This window comes from Eurypyga helias, unplaced genomic scaffold (genome assembly GCF_000690775.1).
Source record: "Eurypyga helias isolate BGI_N326 unplaced genomic scaffold, ASM69077v1 scaffold8940, whole genome shotgun sequence".
In the NCBI taxonomy this organism is placed as follows: domain Eukaryota; kingdom Metazoa; phylum Chordata; class Aves; order Eurypygiformes; family Eurypygidae; genus Eurypyga; species Eurypyga helias.
The window spans coordinates 24,073-40,125 of NW_010227600.1; the positions used below are offsets into that span (position 1 = coordinate 24,073).

The 16,053-nt window shown below is 46.1% G+C and overlaps 1 protein-coding gene across 1 annotated transcript in view; it reads right to left on the reverse strand.

Moving 5' to 3' along the window:
* Nucleotides 1-569: 569 nt before the first annotated feature.
* LRRC56 (leucine rich repeat containing 56) overlaps nucleotides 570-16,053 on the reverse strand; it is a 50,184-nt gene continuing 34,700 nt past the window's right edge. The window contains exons 6-12 of the mRNA XM_010156729.1: nucleotides 11,960-12,137; nucleotides 10,019-10,219; nucleotides 8,612-8,676; nucleotides 7,372-7,499; nucleotides 6,479-6,672; nucleotides 1,482-1,845; nucleotides 570-762 (exon numbers count right to left, since the gene is read on the reverse strand). Coding sequence (XP_010155031.1) covers nucleotides 570-762; nucleotides 1,482-1,845; nucleotides 6,479-6,672; nucleotides 7,372-7,499; nucleotides 8,612-8,676; nucleotides 10,019-10,219; nucleotides 11,960-12,137 — 1,323 coding nt within the window. The remainder of the gene's footprint in view (nucleotides 763-1,481; nucleotides 1,846-6,478; nucleotides 6,673-7,371; nucleotides 7,500-8,611; nucleotides 8,677-10,018; nucleotides 10,220-11,959; nucleotides 12,138-16,053) is intronic.

Here is a 16,053-nt window from a genome sequence, read left to right on the forward strand (position 1 = left end):
CCTGCAAATGGGGTTTGCTCCTGTGGGGGCATCAGCTCTGAAACCACCCAGCCTTCTCCTAGGCTCTTCCTTGGGCAACACACCCCTCCCTTACAACTTGTTCTGGTCAACGCTTCCTCTCAAGCCCTGGGCTTTGTCCCTTGCACGTTAAACATCCAGGACTGCAAAAGATAGGGATCAGGTGGTTGAGCCTGAGATGGCATGTCCCATGTCCCCCACTCCACAAACTGCATCCATGCTCTGCTCGGTTCAGTGTCCCTGCCTGACTCACAGAGCAGGGCACGGTATGGATGAGAGGAAATGCATTAGGACTTGTTCTGTTTTAGTGCACGAAGGCTGCAAAAATAACCATGTTTTTCTGCAATAAGTGGTTGATCAGCGGGTGCTCTTTAAAGAAAGCATTTCTGGGCCAGCTGTAGCCTTAATTGAGGCAAATCATGTAATTTGTTTGAACTGCTCTACTTGCACAACTCTGTGTTTAGCTTTCAGAAGAAGCTGAAATACAGCAACGATCCTTCAAGACTCTGCTGTGTGCATGACTCCAACACATGCTGCCAGCTGGGTATCTTCTAGGACCGGCGACCTTTGCTCTGAGATGCGACTGAGGCAGCGGGTCTGCCTGGCAATGACTGTAGCATGGCCCTGGCAGTCTGGGGCCAAGCGGCATTCATCAGCCCGAACCCCTCCGAGGCTTCGGTGGATGAGCAGACAGCTGGCTGGTGGTGGTTGATCTCAGCAGGAGGATGCTCAGTTGTGATGGGCCTGAGGAAAAGAGAGAAACACTGTGGTGAAATCGCACTCTGGGTCTGGATATCTGCATTCTCCCCACTGGCTCTGCCGTCTCCTGCGCTGAAAACTGAATAAAAAGCTGCCAGGTCTGAGAGCAGCACAAGGCCCACCAGCTTCCCACAGAATGTACGCACTCTCTGCTCCATAATGACCACGTTAACTTCAAAATCAAGGTATCGTGTCACAATTCCTCAGTTTTATTTCTTCGAAGAAGCAACATGGTGCTAATCTTACAGTAAGCAGGTTCAGAAATAACCAAATTTTGGTGCATGAGACACTTATCTAACACCTACTTTATTTTCCAAAGCTGTTTCTAACATGAATCAATGGAAGTTTCAAGGGAAAAAAACCCCAAAGTGGGATGTCAAGAACTTGTCTTGGGGTTTACCCAAGGAGTCTTGAACAAGCACCACTACGAGAGTTCTGCAACAGGCATGGGCAGTGGGGAACATGGGAATGGACCAGTAAGAACACAGGAAAATTCTGGGCTATTATTCAAGAAAATATTAAATTTCCAATGCTCAAGCTATAAGGAACATGAGAAAATGCTTCATTTAGCTTTAAACAGACCAAGGCAAATGTCAGCACAAATAAAAGGAGTTCTTTCTGCAGACCAGGCGGGAGACTCCAGAGACAACGTACAAGTCTGCTTTTTCCTGCCGTGAAGTCCCTTCTGCTGACAGCGTGCATACCTGATGCTGCCTGACCCCACAGCTGCTGCTGGTCTTGAAATAGGCCTTTGCCAGCCAGTGCTCCCGGGAGGCTGCCCTTGGGATCTGGAAGCAGCCGGCATGCTGTGCTGGTTCAGGAGAGCGAGTTTTTTTCCCAGAGGCTGGGCTGAAGTTTCTTGATGAGCGTTTGACTGGCACCGCTGTGTCCACTGCCTGTCCTCCTCTTCGCAGGGTATTTTTAGGCATCTTATTCCGTGGTTCCTCATCTTCCAGGGTCTTGCTGCAACACCCGTTACAGATGCAGGTGAAGGGCCTTTTGGAGGGGATGGAATTAGACAATGGTTCAGGTTGGAGAACACTGCACCTTCCTGAGCCTGTGATGAACCTGAAAGAGGGGGGAAGCACAATGATTTACAAGTTCATCTTACTCCTAAATGACTAACCCAGTGAGTGAAAGGTTTTAGAGAACGCTGTGTGATGGAGCTGGGTGGGCAGGCGTGTCCTGGGGCACACAGCGATGCTGGCCTTGTTGAACTCCTTCCTCTGATAGTCGGGGGTTGGGGTTACTTGGCAGCCTCCCTGCCAGTACTGCTGGTGATGTGCCAAGCCCTGGAGCTGCTCACGAGCCGTGCACAGCTCCAGAGGGACAGACCAGCTCACCCATCCTCCTGTTCCCAAGCAGGATCATACATGCATCATTCCTGGCCAGCGTTTACACTGACTTGTTTTAAATACCTGAGGACTCCATCCAGTGGATCTGCAATTCAAGGCACAGAAACAATCACAGATGAGTGAATCCACTGTTTTTTAATCAGAGACAGAGGTGATGCAGTGACCATGCGACAGTGGAGTTCAGGATCCTGCATGGAAGTAGCAGGGTAAAAAACAGAATTGCACTATTAATTGGAAATTGGACTTCAGGAGAGCTGACTGGCCTCTTCAAAGATCTGCTTAGAGGAATCCCACGGGCTGAGGCTCTAAAAAGAAGGGGGGTGCAGGAGCGCTGGTTAATATTAAAACATCACTTCCTCCAAGCTCAAGATCAATGCATTCCTGTGAGGAGGAAATCTGGCAAAGGAGGTGGGAGACCTGCAAGGATGAGCAAGGAGCTTCTGGAAAAACTTAAAGAAGGAAGTTTACAGAATGTGGAAAAAGGGACTGGCCACTTGGGAAGAATATAGGAATGTTGTCAGAGCGTGCAGGGATGCAATGAGGAAAACTAAGGCCCACTTAGAATTAAACCTGGCAAGGAATGTCAAGGACAGTAAGAATGGCTTCTTCAAGTACATCAGTAGCAAAAGGAAGATGAGGGAAAATGTGGACCCGGTCCTGAATGAGGCAGGTGCCCTGGTGACAAGAGGATGCAGAGAAGGCACTGTTGCTGAATGCCTTCTTTGCTTCAGCCTTTTAGCAGTAAAGGCTGGTCCGCAGGAATCCCAGACCCTGGAGGTAAGAGAGAGAGCCTGGAAGAAGGAAGATCCTCCCTTGGTTGAGGAGGATCAGGTTAGAGAGCATCTAGGCAAATGATATCATCAAATCCATGGGCCCTGACGGGATGCATCCACAAGTGCTGAGGAAGCTGGCAGATGCTATTGCAAAGCTGCTCTCCATCATCTTTGAAAGGTCATGGAGAACAGGAGAGGTGTCTGAGGACTAGAGGAAAACTAATGTCACACCAGTCTTCAAAAAGTGCAAAAAGGAGGACCTAGGAAACTACAGGCTGGTCAGCCTCACCTTCATCCCTGGAAAGTTGATGAAACAGCTCATCCTGGATGTTCCTGAATAACCCCCTGCACCAGTGCAGGTCGGGGGTTGACCTGCTGGAAAGCAGCTGTGCAGAGAGGGACCTGGGGGACAATCAGTTGGCCATGAGCCAGCATGTGCCCTGTGCCCAAGAAGGCCAGTGGTATCCTGGGATGCATTAAATAAAGCGTGGCCAACAGGTTGAGGGAGGTTATCCTCCCCCTCTACTCTGCCCCAGTGAGGCCACATCTGGAATGCTGTCTCCAGCTGTGGGCTCCCCAGGTCAAGAAAGATGGGAACTACCAGAGAGAGTCCAACGGAGGGTACGAAAATGATCAAGGGAATGGGGTGTCTCTCTTATGCAGAAAGGCTGAGAGAGCTGGGGCGGTTCAGCCTGGAGAAGAGGAGACTGAGGGGGGATCTTACCAATGCTTGTACATATCTGAAGGACGAGTGTCAAGAGGATGGGCCAGACTCTTTCCAGTGGTGCCCAGCGACAAGACGAGGGGCAACGGGCACAAACCTGAATGCAGGAAATTCCACCTCAACGTGAGGAAAAATGTCTTCACTCTGAGGGTGCCAGAGCTCTGGAACAGGCTGCCCAGAGAGGTTGTAGAGTCTCCTGCTCTGAAGATACTCCAAACCCCCCTGGATGTGTTCCTGTCCAACCGGCTCTAGGTGAACCTGCTCTGGCAGCAGGGTTGGACTAGATGATCTCCAAAGGTCCCTTCCAACTCCCACAGTCTGTGATTCTGTGCAAGAATAAGATCTTGAGACTAGCTCAAAAGTGTCTGACTGCTAGGGAAAATATTGCATTACATGGCAGGGCTAATATCTGTCTGTTCATATGTCAGCCCATGTAACCCTCAGGTGCGACATACAGAGAAGGAAAATCTTGTTGCTGATTTATGAACGTGTATGCATATATGCTTAAAACCATTCTATATATAGCAGGGATCCGATTGCTCTTGTCTATTAAAAGAACCAACTGTACCTAAGTGCCTGACGTGCAGTGTCTAGAGCAGGAACACAATCTAAAGAATGTGCCACCAAAACCCAGGCCCAGAAAGTTCAACTTTGTAACTCCTAATGGATCGGGATGTGTTTTACTCTTTAGGTAACCACATAAACCTGATACAAAAATTTCACTGAACACCTCCCATCATACTATATGCTTTAGAATGTCTACATTTCATAGGGTCTTTACTTTGTTTTTAAGTAAAGACACTCTGACAGACTGGTATGCCTGACTCAAGAGCCCGAAATAACACTGAAGGACTTCAGAGTGCAGATCATATGGATCTGATGGTGCAAACACTTTTACACAAAAGCAGTTTAGCTCAGATGACTTGTCCCTTCCTAGTCAAAAGGATTGTTTCCAGCAACAAGTTGTTCCGTGAGAAAATCACATTGGGTAGGACACACTTCTGAGGTTAAGTGTTGAGGCATTTAAATAACTCTCAAAATCCTGACACCATCTCCAGTCACAGTGTATTTTTACACAAGTCAAGTATATTTTTAACTGCCTTGCTGAATAAAATCTACCAGTTGCTCAAGTTTTATCAGGTATTTGTTCTACAAAACACCTATGTTAGTGTCAGTGGGCAAAGGCTACTGTGTGATTATTTGAAACTTGGTTATTATGGCCAGCTGCTTGTGATTTGGGATCTGAGTCATCTGCCTCCCCTTCATCCCCTGTCCAAGGTAATTCTAGACTTCAAACCACCCCATCAATCTTGTAACCAAACCCTAGCAGATTTGGTTACAAGATGGGCAGATTTATGACCAACCATTCACTTTTACCATCCTATAGAGCATGACACTGGCACACCATGAGATGTGTCCTACAGGGCATGACACTGGCACACCATGAGATGTGCGGGTCGTGGTCTACCCAATCTAAAGAGGTGATGAGATCATAATAAATCATACTCAATTTAAAGAAATCATATTGAATCTAAAAACGATGAAATTAAATCTAAAGAGACCATGAGATCTGAGATGTGTGGGTCATGGTCTGCCCAATCTAAAAAGGTGATGAGATCATAATCAATCATACTTCATTTAAAGAAATCATATTAAATCTAAAATAGATGAGATTAAATCTAAAGAGACCATGAGATCACAATCTAAGATTTCTGTAGTCACTGGACAATAGGCTATTCCTTTAGATTTTTCCAACAGCTTCCGTTCTCGTTAAGGAGATTGGGTCATGGTCTGCCCAATCTAAAAAGGTGATGAGATCATAATCAATCATACTTCATTTAAAGAAATCATATTAAATCTAAAATAGATGAGATTAAATCTAAAGAGACCATGAGATCACAATCTAAGATTTCTGTAGTCACTGGACAATAGGCTATTCCTTTAGATTTTTCCAACAGCTTCCGTTCTCGTTAAGGAGATACTGTTTCTATTACTGTTCATACACAGAGGCTTTGAATAGTTTAATGATACTTCTGTTTTTCCAAAACATATGATATTTTTCCAAATTTTAATAAATCTATTTTTGCCCTTGAAAGAAATGTAAAACAAAAACTCACATGCTAATATTTATTGAGGGAGAAAAAGGGTGATTGTTAACAAAACAAAAAAAATAAAGTTGCACTTTTGTAAGCTCCTCTACTTGATTTATATTTGAAATAACCATTATTAATGTTTGTAATATTCTTAAATATGATATTCAACAAGCAGAGAAGAGCAGGAATTCTGCTTTCATTCACATAAATGCAATTCCAGAGAGGCCTTTGGCTTCGCTCCTGAGCATAAGAGCACATTTCATTTTTAAACTCTTTACTGAATGCATCCCTCTGGTTGCTTATCTTTCCAGAATTCTCAGTTGCCCAGTTAAACCTCAACCATTAGTTGAGTCATTATTTCCATCAGTGCCAACTGGGGTAAAATATAGCTCAGGTGGAACATCAGTATGTTAGTCTCACCTGGCACTTCCATAAACTAGTGACACAAGGTAGAAGACAGAGGCATGTCCTTCCTCTAAGGTGGTGGTGCAAGATCAGCTTTGTTCCTCTTAATTCTACAGATCCATGCTGAAATATGGCAAGTGATGGTCAACACAGCTGGCCATCACGTCCTGCTTAAAAACTGGAATGGATTATGTAGGGTCTGGCAACAGTATTTCCAAATTGCTGCTCTAGAGCACAGAAGCCAGATCTCATAAAACACTGCAGCTACCACTACACCTATCTACAGACAGCGAGTAGCATGTGTTACTTACTACCCAATGCTAACCCTTCCCAGAGGTTTAGGTCCAGTACCTGAAGAAGACTGTGAGACACAGGAGTGACAAGAAGAATCAAGTGAAATCCTTTCAGTGAGGTCCTCACCACAGGTCTTCCGCAACTCCCCCTCACAGCGGTCAGTCAGGCTGCTGTCTTCACTCTCTTCCTCATCACCAAGCGTTTCCTTCAGTGCTTGGGCATCTTCTTCTTGCTGACCTGGTAGCAGGCACCTGGACAACATCAAGTAGTTAGTTGTGAGTTAGTTAGCCTTTGAGCTGTGAATATGCAGCCAGCCAAGTGCAGCTTGGCATGTGGCATGGCCACCCCGGCAAACACCCAGACAGTGAATTTTGTCACCCACTGTGATTTCCCACTTTCCCGGAGATATGGAAAATCATTCTAAATGGATCAGTCATCTAAGCTACCTGTGTCTGACTATCTGAAAATGTCCTAAAGTTAATCAAGTGAAACGGGACAGATTTAAAACACTACACAGTGAAGTAAGCTCAGAGAAATAAAGCCACTTTCACTTTCAAAACAACCATTATCTAAGAGATGGGAGGATCCAGCATGGCGTTAGTTCCCTTTCAGCCTTCGGTTTGGTTAGGCTAATGAGATGCTTGCAGAAAATCTCAACTTTCACTTCTTTCACTGTCGGAAGGTAGATAACGTCAGGGCCAAGAATGTCTCACCAGTTATGAAAAATCATTTCCGTGCTCTGGCTGAGCACGTGAGCTCACCTTGCCTGTGCTGGTCAGAGCTTCCCCCAGGTTTCTTCTCCCTTGATCACCCAGCAGATTGGCACGCAGGGACAAGGAGGCAGGAGGCCAAGACTATCCCAGGAAGCTGCCACCAGGTGGCCAAAGAGTTTATTTTATTATTATTACAGCAGGAAATGTATGGCCGTTTCATTGCACAAGATTTCTCACCGCTTGTGCTGCTCTCTCCCTACTCTCAGTTCAGAGAGCTTATCTTCCTCGTGCAGATCTCCTCTTCCAGAGCCATAAAGGTTTTCTGTCTTCAGACCACACGGTTTCAATGAGCTCACTGCAGGCGGCTGCAAAAACGACACAGAAGTTACCTCGATAACCCCAGGAGCTCTCCTCAGCTCCATTTCCAGATCCTGGATTTTGGAAGGCATCAGAGTCTGCTGCTAGTCCTGACTTTTCACATCACGCCTCACCATTTTCTTGCTCTTCAGTTCTAAGCAGCTCCACACTGCCGTCACATGCACTACTGCAGCTTGAGGAACCAGGGTGGCAGTAACAAAAATGTTGATTTATATCTCGCCGGCGTATAAACCTGCAGCATTGATGCCAATAAGCATACCACGACAAGTATCACAGCAGCTGCATTATTCAGCGTGTGATCACAGTCCCCTCCTCATTCTAGTTTATAACACACAGTAGTTCACTCAGGTGTTCACACTTGTTTCAGAAAAGATTCCAGTGCTCAGGCAGTGGCAGCAGAGAGACAGGGGAGGGACAGATTTTTTCCAGTGGTTCTTTAATATCTGTTGTCAGCATCAGGTGAGGCTGGCGACAGCGCAGCGATGCAGGTGTCCCATGCGTGCCATTTCCCTGGTGTAGCACAGCCTGTTTAAACATACGCACGTGCATCTGTGCTGTGCTGGATGTCAGGGCCCAGAAAAGCTAACCATGACGAGCCGGACTGCACCCCCTCACGCACATAGGTACCCTCTCACTACGCTACTGCCAAAATGTGGCTGACCCACAGGGCTGGGGTACCACCGCGCTGCTGAGAGGAACAAACTTTGGCTTTGTGTTTGTTTAGGCAATAGGAATGACCCTGCAACATTATTTACGCCAACATCAAACAAACACTGCTGAAAAAAAAATCCTTTACTTAATAGCTGTTGCAGAAATACTGTCAAATTTTGCAATCCTGCCTTCTGCTTTCATGGTAGGAAATGCGCTGCCAGCAGCTGCTACCTGATTTTCACACGTTCCTTTACAGCTGATGGTTAAACGCTGCTAGCACATGGGCACCTCTAACCTCTGCGCAAGAGACTCACCATCCCCCTCAAGGCCAATTGCATGTTGAGGGGTTTTTTGGCTACAGAAGAGTAAGCCAGAGAGGAAGTTCAGTTTATCCCAGGATTTATGGGGGTCACCAGGCAGGAATATGAAGTATACAAGAAAAACATACACCTAGCTTTTGCCTCCTTGCACGAAGGGCCTTGGTGGGGTTCCCACATATAACCTGTCCGAGTCCTAAGAAAAAAAGGAAAAAAGAAAACATTTTACTCCAGCATTTAACAAATGGTGCTGTCTCTGAAACCAGTCAACATCATTTCCCACAGACAGGAAGATGTAATATTTCATGGTTAGCTTCACAGTGCCAGGTGGCACGGCCTGACACTGCTGCTGAGACTCAGTTTCTCTGTTTCTAGCAGAATCTGTCTCCTCCTGCCCTGCCTCCTTCCACTGTGCTAGTGCAAACATTTGTGTGGCCACATGGTGAGTCAGGTCAGGGAACGGATCCAGATTAAAACTAAATATGCTTTTTTTGGGGGTGTTTTTGTTTGTTTTGCTGGGCTGTTTTTCAGCTGGATCTCGATCAGAATCAGGTTCCCCATGTGGCTATGCAGATGCTCTTGTCAAAACAAGAGACAAGGCAGCAAAGGGGCAGGAAGAAGCAGTGAACATTGGGTGAAACAGTCTCTATCAGCAGTGCACGTGAAATTATGGTCTCATTCCCTGGCAAGCTGTACTTGGTTTCCACATACTTCTCTGAATGCACACTCTGCTGTTGACACTGCATTGCTTAATCCTGAGACCTCCCTACAGCAAGGAACTGAGGTGGGACTGGCACCTGAGAGAAAGCAGTCCACAATTCTGGGAAAACAAACACCATCTTTCTATCTAATCTGCACTCTATGGGCTGTCACTGACAAGGTCTTTCCAGGAGCCAGGGAAGGATTTCTTGGGAAGTGCCAAGTATCGTACCAGAAGTGAATTCTCCTTCGACCCAGCTGTCCCCAGGAACTGCCAACCTGGTAGTACTTCCAGATGGCCAGGGCACACAGGGCAGTGGTACACCTCTGTTTTGGGCTAGCCTATGTGAAATGAAGGGACTGACTCCTCTTTGCTGAGGGATCCACCTCTGGAAACCCAAAAGAAAGTGCTCGTTGACAGCAGCAATGCTGCTGCAGTATGAGACCGCCGTACAGACAGTTCAGGCACATGATCCAACAGGGAGTCAACGTGCAATTTAAAGGACTGAGCAGGACAGCTTTTGCTGAGGTGTGAAAGGTCCTTCAGCAAGGGAGCACCGTTGCAGCACGGGGCCATTGAGAGGGACAGCAGCACGTAATGCGTGGGACTGAGGGGCTGAGGAAGGGGAAACCCAGATGACTTGCACCGTCTGCTGCAGGGGGAAATAAAGGAAAGCCCACTCTAGAGCAGGTGAGTCCCAGGGAAGAAAACATATGCTGAACCTGATGTAGCAGCAGCACGGGTGGGTGGTATTCAAAGAACTCAGGCTTTCATCAGCAATAACATTCAGAAGGAGGTGGAGGTGCGGGAAAGAGCAGGATTAAAACCCATACATTACCATGTGTCAAATCACTGGAGTCGTCTTCTGTGAACAGCTCGTTAGAAACAGTGGGATCTGGAAGAGGGCAGCCACGGTGCAGGAGGCGAGCATTGCCAGATACCCCTGCACCAGCACTCCGCTGTGCAGTTCTAGGTCTGGAAGTTGTTGGGGGTCTTGGGCCGCATCCAGGCTGCCTTGCTACTTCCCCAAGATACGGACCTAAGAGAGAGGTTTCGCTAGTGTAAGCACAGTTGTGCAAGGCTTCATCACCGTACGCTGCCAAGGCAGTGACTGCTGCCGCACACTTGGAGCTGTAGAGGAAAGAAAAAGCTGTCATTGCAGCTACAAGAAACACGCTGGAATGGGCCAAGCCTGGAAACAGAGGGCTTCTTGGTGCTGCACACAGTCCCTCATAGCTGTCCTCTGCAGACAGCAGAACCTGGGTCCCTTCCCACCCTCCTCCTCTCCTGGGTGCCGGAGACCGGCGGCTGGCTGTGGACGGGGCCAGGAACCAAAAAGCCTCCAACCGACTGCCCCACAGGTGAGCCTGGAGGTGTCCTGGGCTCTGCTACTTCCCCTGCCTGCCTACCTGGTGTGAGATTATACAAAAGCTAGTGTGGATTATACAAAAGCTAGCAAAGTCAGACAGAGCCTTGTCCTCTTACCTGCCCAACCACCATCTGTCCTGGGAGCACAGCACAGGACAGGAGAGAGAATTTCTAGATGAATAGCGTGCTTTGTAAAGTGTTGAGCATCTACCAGCTCCACAGTGGAGCAATCCGCTCTGTAATAATATGGCCATTTCCTTAAGAGCTGAGTGTTTAAAATATCTTGGCCGTAGTTGTTAATACAAACCCATGGAATACAGAGTGCATGGAAAGTCCCCAAGTCACCACTGGAAAGAAAAAATATGGGGATATCTGAACCTGACCACATGAGCTCATCAGTTTAGAGCTGAAGCAAAGAATATAAGCCTGGTTACACTAGGAAACAATACAAATTCCCAATTTTGTGCTCTGTCAGTTCACTTTGTTAACTAGTTTTCTGAATCGTAGCTGATATTGCCAAAGCAGGATCACTGAGGGATCAGATTTTAATGCATTTTTTTCCCTACTGTAACTACTATTACAACTAATGATTTGGACCCACAGGGATTAGACAAATGACAACCGTATGTACTTATTCCAAAGCAAACTGAATTTTTAATGGAGTACCGCTGGCAGGCAAACCCCAACTGGCAGGAAGGAGAAGCCAACTGCACTGCCCACACTAATGGGAAGCAACAGGAGCAGTTATAGGAAACACACTGTAATATTTAATGGTACATGGTAAAGTGCATGTAGCATGATACATAAAAGCATGGACATCTGAACTATAACCAAGGCTACAGGCAAGGGGACAACAGATTTATCTTCAAACCATTTACTCACGACTAATGAACGTAATGGACTTAATCACAGAGGCAAAGACAATGGAACAGATCTATTATGAGACTACACAATCCCAGTTGCTAGGATGTTGCTACCACTGAAGGGTGGTGATGAAATTGCCTTTCCTATTATAAAATCGGAGTAGGAAATCCTGCTACATCCACGTTACATGGGATTGACTGCTACCACGGAAAAGGCTGTGAAGAGCTGCTGTTGAAACATTCCCTTCCAAGCTTTGCTTCTTCCCACCATGCAGAATGAGTACAGGCTCCCAGCTACTGCTAGACTTACTCAGTGCTCTAGAAGTCATCTACATTTTTCTGATCTTGATGCCCAGCTTAGGACAGATTTCATTTCAACCTGCACCATGCTGAGTTATAGACTCCTCACTTCCCAAGTGAAGAAGACAATGTCTTTTGTCCCTTTGCTATAATCCAACATTGGCTTTAAAGAGGCCAGCTTGCTCTTCATCTTTCTTTTTCACACATCATAACCTGAAAAATGAACCCCCATAGGAAACGTGACATACCTAACCATGAAATGTCTCCAGCTAAGCCACCATCCTTGATGGATTCCTTGATGATTAGCCAATCTTCATGCATCTTCTTGGAAGGAAGGAGAGCAGTCTGGCTTGCTGGTATTTCATCCAAATACTCCAAGTGGGGAATGATTTTTTTTACTTCAGCTCTGTAATTATAATCTGGTTCCTGAAGAAATTGTGAAAGTGGTCATTTGAGCAGTTTATTTAATAGACTGTGGACCTCCCCCAGCAGCACAGGAGTGTTCAATTTGTATGACTGCCATATAACTTGAAACGCCTGCTACAAGGCAAACCTATTCACCTCATTCAAGATAAATAAATACAGTCAGGAGATTCACTACACCGTGCATTCTCCTCACGTACTTTCTCTTCAAATTGATTGTGAACGTGTCCTGAGCAGTGCAAACACATGTTCCCCACCCAAAGGCTCTATTGCTGTTTACCCACTGACGACTGGCATTTGTCTTTGTTGCATTACGTGTAACGTACTGAAGTGCAGAAGGCCACTGATGCTGATGGGAAGCCTGGGCACCTCAGCATGCAGCCAGGCTCTCTCACTGCTTTTGTGATTCTCTGGTTGCTGCATCAATACTCAGGTGACAGGAAGAGTTGAAAACATGAGTGTTGCTACACCTACTGATAGAAAAAGAAAGGGCATTTCTAAGGATCGTGTTTTTAGGAACACTCATAAACCAGCTACAGCAAACGAACTGCACTGATTTTCCAGGGCAGTCTTCAGAGGTTCGATTTTGTATGATTTTATTCAGAGGCAATAGCTTATTTCAAACTAGGTTTTCTTCTGCAAGAGGTCACACGGCAACAGCAGGTGCACAGGAACCTAAAACGGGCTGCTCTTGGGTTTCTTTTCTGTGTGCTGGAAAAACAAGGTGATAGCTCCCAATGGACTCAGTGTAACAGCCATGGGGGAAAGCACGGGTGCAGCCCCCTTCTGCATGTGTCAGTGGAGCTGACACATCACAAATGATTCCCAGGCGCACGTCAGTGTCTAAGGACCTCTGAGCAGCAAGGCCAATCCAGACCAGTTACAACTGTGCTCAGAACATAATGCGAATTGGGTGTTTTGGTGGATTCCACAGGTAGAAAGACACCTCCACATGGCACCTTTGTCTTTGGGAAGACTTAGCAATACCTCAGGGCTGAGTAGGTCATGCTGCTTTACAACAGGAATATTTTTGGTTAAAACAGTCTCAGATTACAAAAGGCATCGAGCGGTGATGGCCATCTACTCTCCTTAAAGAAAGTATAAAGCAAGAGTGCAGTGCTAGTGGCAGAATAGGAATGGGCAGCTCCCTACAAATCAATTACTTCATCCAGACACGTTATGCTTTTCAAGACATTGCATGCAATATTAGAAAACCCCACAAAGCCAAGTCTTCATTCAGCACTAGCAGAATTCTTTCCGTGGGACCTGTCTGGCTGTACGCTCCCTCCCTCATCATGAGGCAGCAGCAAGGCTGGCAGAGGGAACTCGCCAGGTAACGCGTGTCTTTGTCGCTGTTAAGAGGCAGACACAAAATTTCTCTAACTAAGCCTTTAATCTTAATTTAGAAAATGAGTCAACCAATCGCCATGCTACCCCATGCCACACGTACTCTGAACAGCGCCTGGGCTACAGCCAATTTCCAGCCATGTCCTGCTGGAGAGAAGCATCATGTTACCCTCATGTTACATTACTGCAGCAGAGGCTGCAGAATTTATCATCAGGTTGTTGCTCTTGGTTTAGATAACAGGGGAAGATGAGCTCATCTGAAAATCAAATTACAGACAGCAAACAGGCCATCTGAAGAAAGAGCAGTAAATTTAGCTGGACCATTCTGTAGATTAAAAGTAAATAAATAGTAGAGCTTTTATAGAGCTGTGGCAAGGGCCAGGGTACAAGGAGCTTGAGGAACGAGAGCTGGCCATTTGGCCACACCAAAGTAATCCCACAGCTACTCTTTTCTATATTTCAGGTGACTTCTGTATACCCTGAAGAAACACAAACAACATCAGTTGAAACCAAGAAAGCGACTAAGCCCACGGAGAAGCTTTCAGCAGCCAAGGGCAGGGCCAGCCTTGTAACCACCCCATGGCTGAGCAGCTTTCTGACACGGAAACTGGGTGGGAGACTACGGTGAAGTCCCAGTCTGCCTCTGTGACTATTCAGTGTAAAACATACCGTCGTGCAGGCTCCCTTGCCAAATCCTGGCTGGCATTTGAATGCAACTATGTGCGCAGGGGTAGAATCAGGATGGAGAAGGGCAGTAAGGCACACCACCACATATCACTCCTCTTTGAACTCCTGTTACGTGACAACACGCAGCAGCATCCCAAGGACTGACCTCCTCAGCTAAACAAACCAGGGCCAATCTGCCATTTCTCAATTACATTTAAGGACTGAAGATGCCAAGTGAAAACTACGCTTTCCAAAAATACTACTTTTGTTGAGCAGGAACAACAAGGGAGTAGAAACAGGCTTTCTGTGCTGTTAGGATGTACTGCACCATTTTCATGGTGGGAATCTGTAATAAGGAAGTGTCAGAAGCTGTATTTGTCTCCATGGGAGTAAGGAGTATGTTTTTTCCTCTCACGAGTGCATCTTCTGTAAGGAGAGATGTTGATGGAGAAATCATTTTGGCTATAAATAATTACAAGTATGGTCTCTGAAGTATGCATCTGCCAGTTCAAAATAGAAAGGTAAGTGTACAGTATTTTCTTTTGGATTCCAGAGAGAAATATTGTGATAGTAAAGCACTATGTTCTGTGGCTCCTTTTACTGAGGGATATGATCAAGCCAACAATTACATCTGAAAAATGCTAATAGCTCATGCGTCTAAAAAGTGTGAACATTTAAAGTATGTGTGTATCTACTACATGATTAAGTTTTAGTGATAGAACCTCAGTTTTCAAGTCTAAATCCAGGACAAATATCAAATACAACCTTTTATGCTGAAGGGTCTGGAGCAGAATTCCTGTGAGGAGCGGCTGAGGGAGCTGGGGATGTTCAGCCTGGAGAAGAGGAGGCTCAGGGAGATCTTATCACTCTCTGCAACTCCCTGAAAGGAGGGCGCAGAGGGGGTGTCAGTCTCTTCTCTCAAGTGACAGGCCTCAAGTCGTGCCAGGGGCAGTTTAGATTGGATATTAGGAAAAATGTCTTCACGGAAAGGGCTGTCAGGCATTGGAACAGGCTGCCCAGGGAGGTGATGGAGTCACCATCCTTGGAGGGATTCAAGAGACCTGTGGAAATGATGCTGAAGGACACGGTTTAGTGCTGGTATTAGCAGTGTTAGGTTAACAGCTGAACCTGAAGAACTTGAAGGTCTTTTCCAACCTAAATGATTCTTTGAATCTGTGATCCCATGCAAACTAATCGTGTGGGTATGATCACTTTGAAATTCATGGCGAAGCTATGGAACATGGCACCGTGGAGCCACAGTGCCAGCTCCAGCGCTGCTTTCTAACCCCTGTGTTATCAGCTCTTTACAGTGCCATGGGGACTGCACCATCCTTAGTGAGCGCTGTGTATGGCATACCTCTGTGTGTGCACAGGTCCGTGACTTTCCAAAAGATCTGGGTGACAATATATCGTGCACTGGCCGTAAACTGTCAACTGATGACGTGTCAGACATTATGTGACCAAAAAAAAGAACAGTCTTATTTGACCAAGTTTTTTGAACTCTGATTTTCCTCCAGTTACCTTTTCAGTACCTGCCAGGATGCTTCTTTTTACATCCCAACAATGCTTTTAATTGAAGAGGGTGAAAGCGAAAAATACAGCCCTGAGACTGTTCATGTAGAATCAGATCTCCCTTACCTTTCTTGTTGAGTGCTCTGAAAGCCAAAGCAGATCATGTCTTACTGTGTTTTCATCTTTGTGACACAGAGGATCTCAAGCCCCCAACAAAATACTTTTGCAGAAATGATTTTATCATTTAAGTACCTAAGAGGTGAATCACTGTGGTTTGTATCTTCAGCTTTCGTTGAAGGTCTTTTTGGTCATTTCATTTAAATCTTTCAGGGGAAAGGGCAACAAGCAGTTCCTACAATATAGCTTTTCCTAGTTATCTCAAGGATCATCTTTC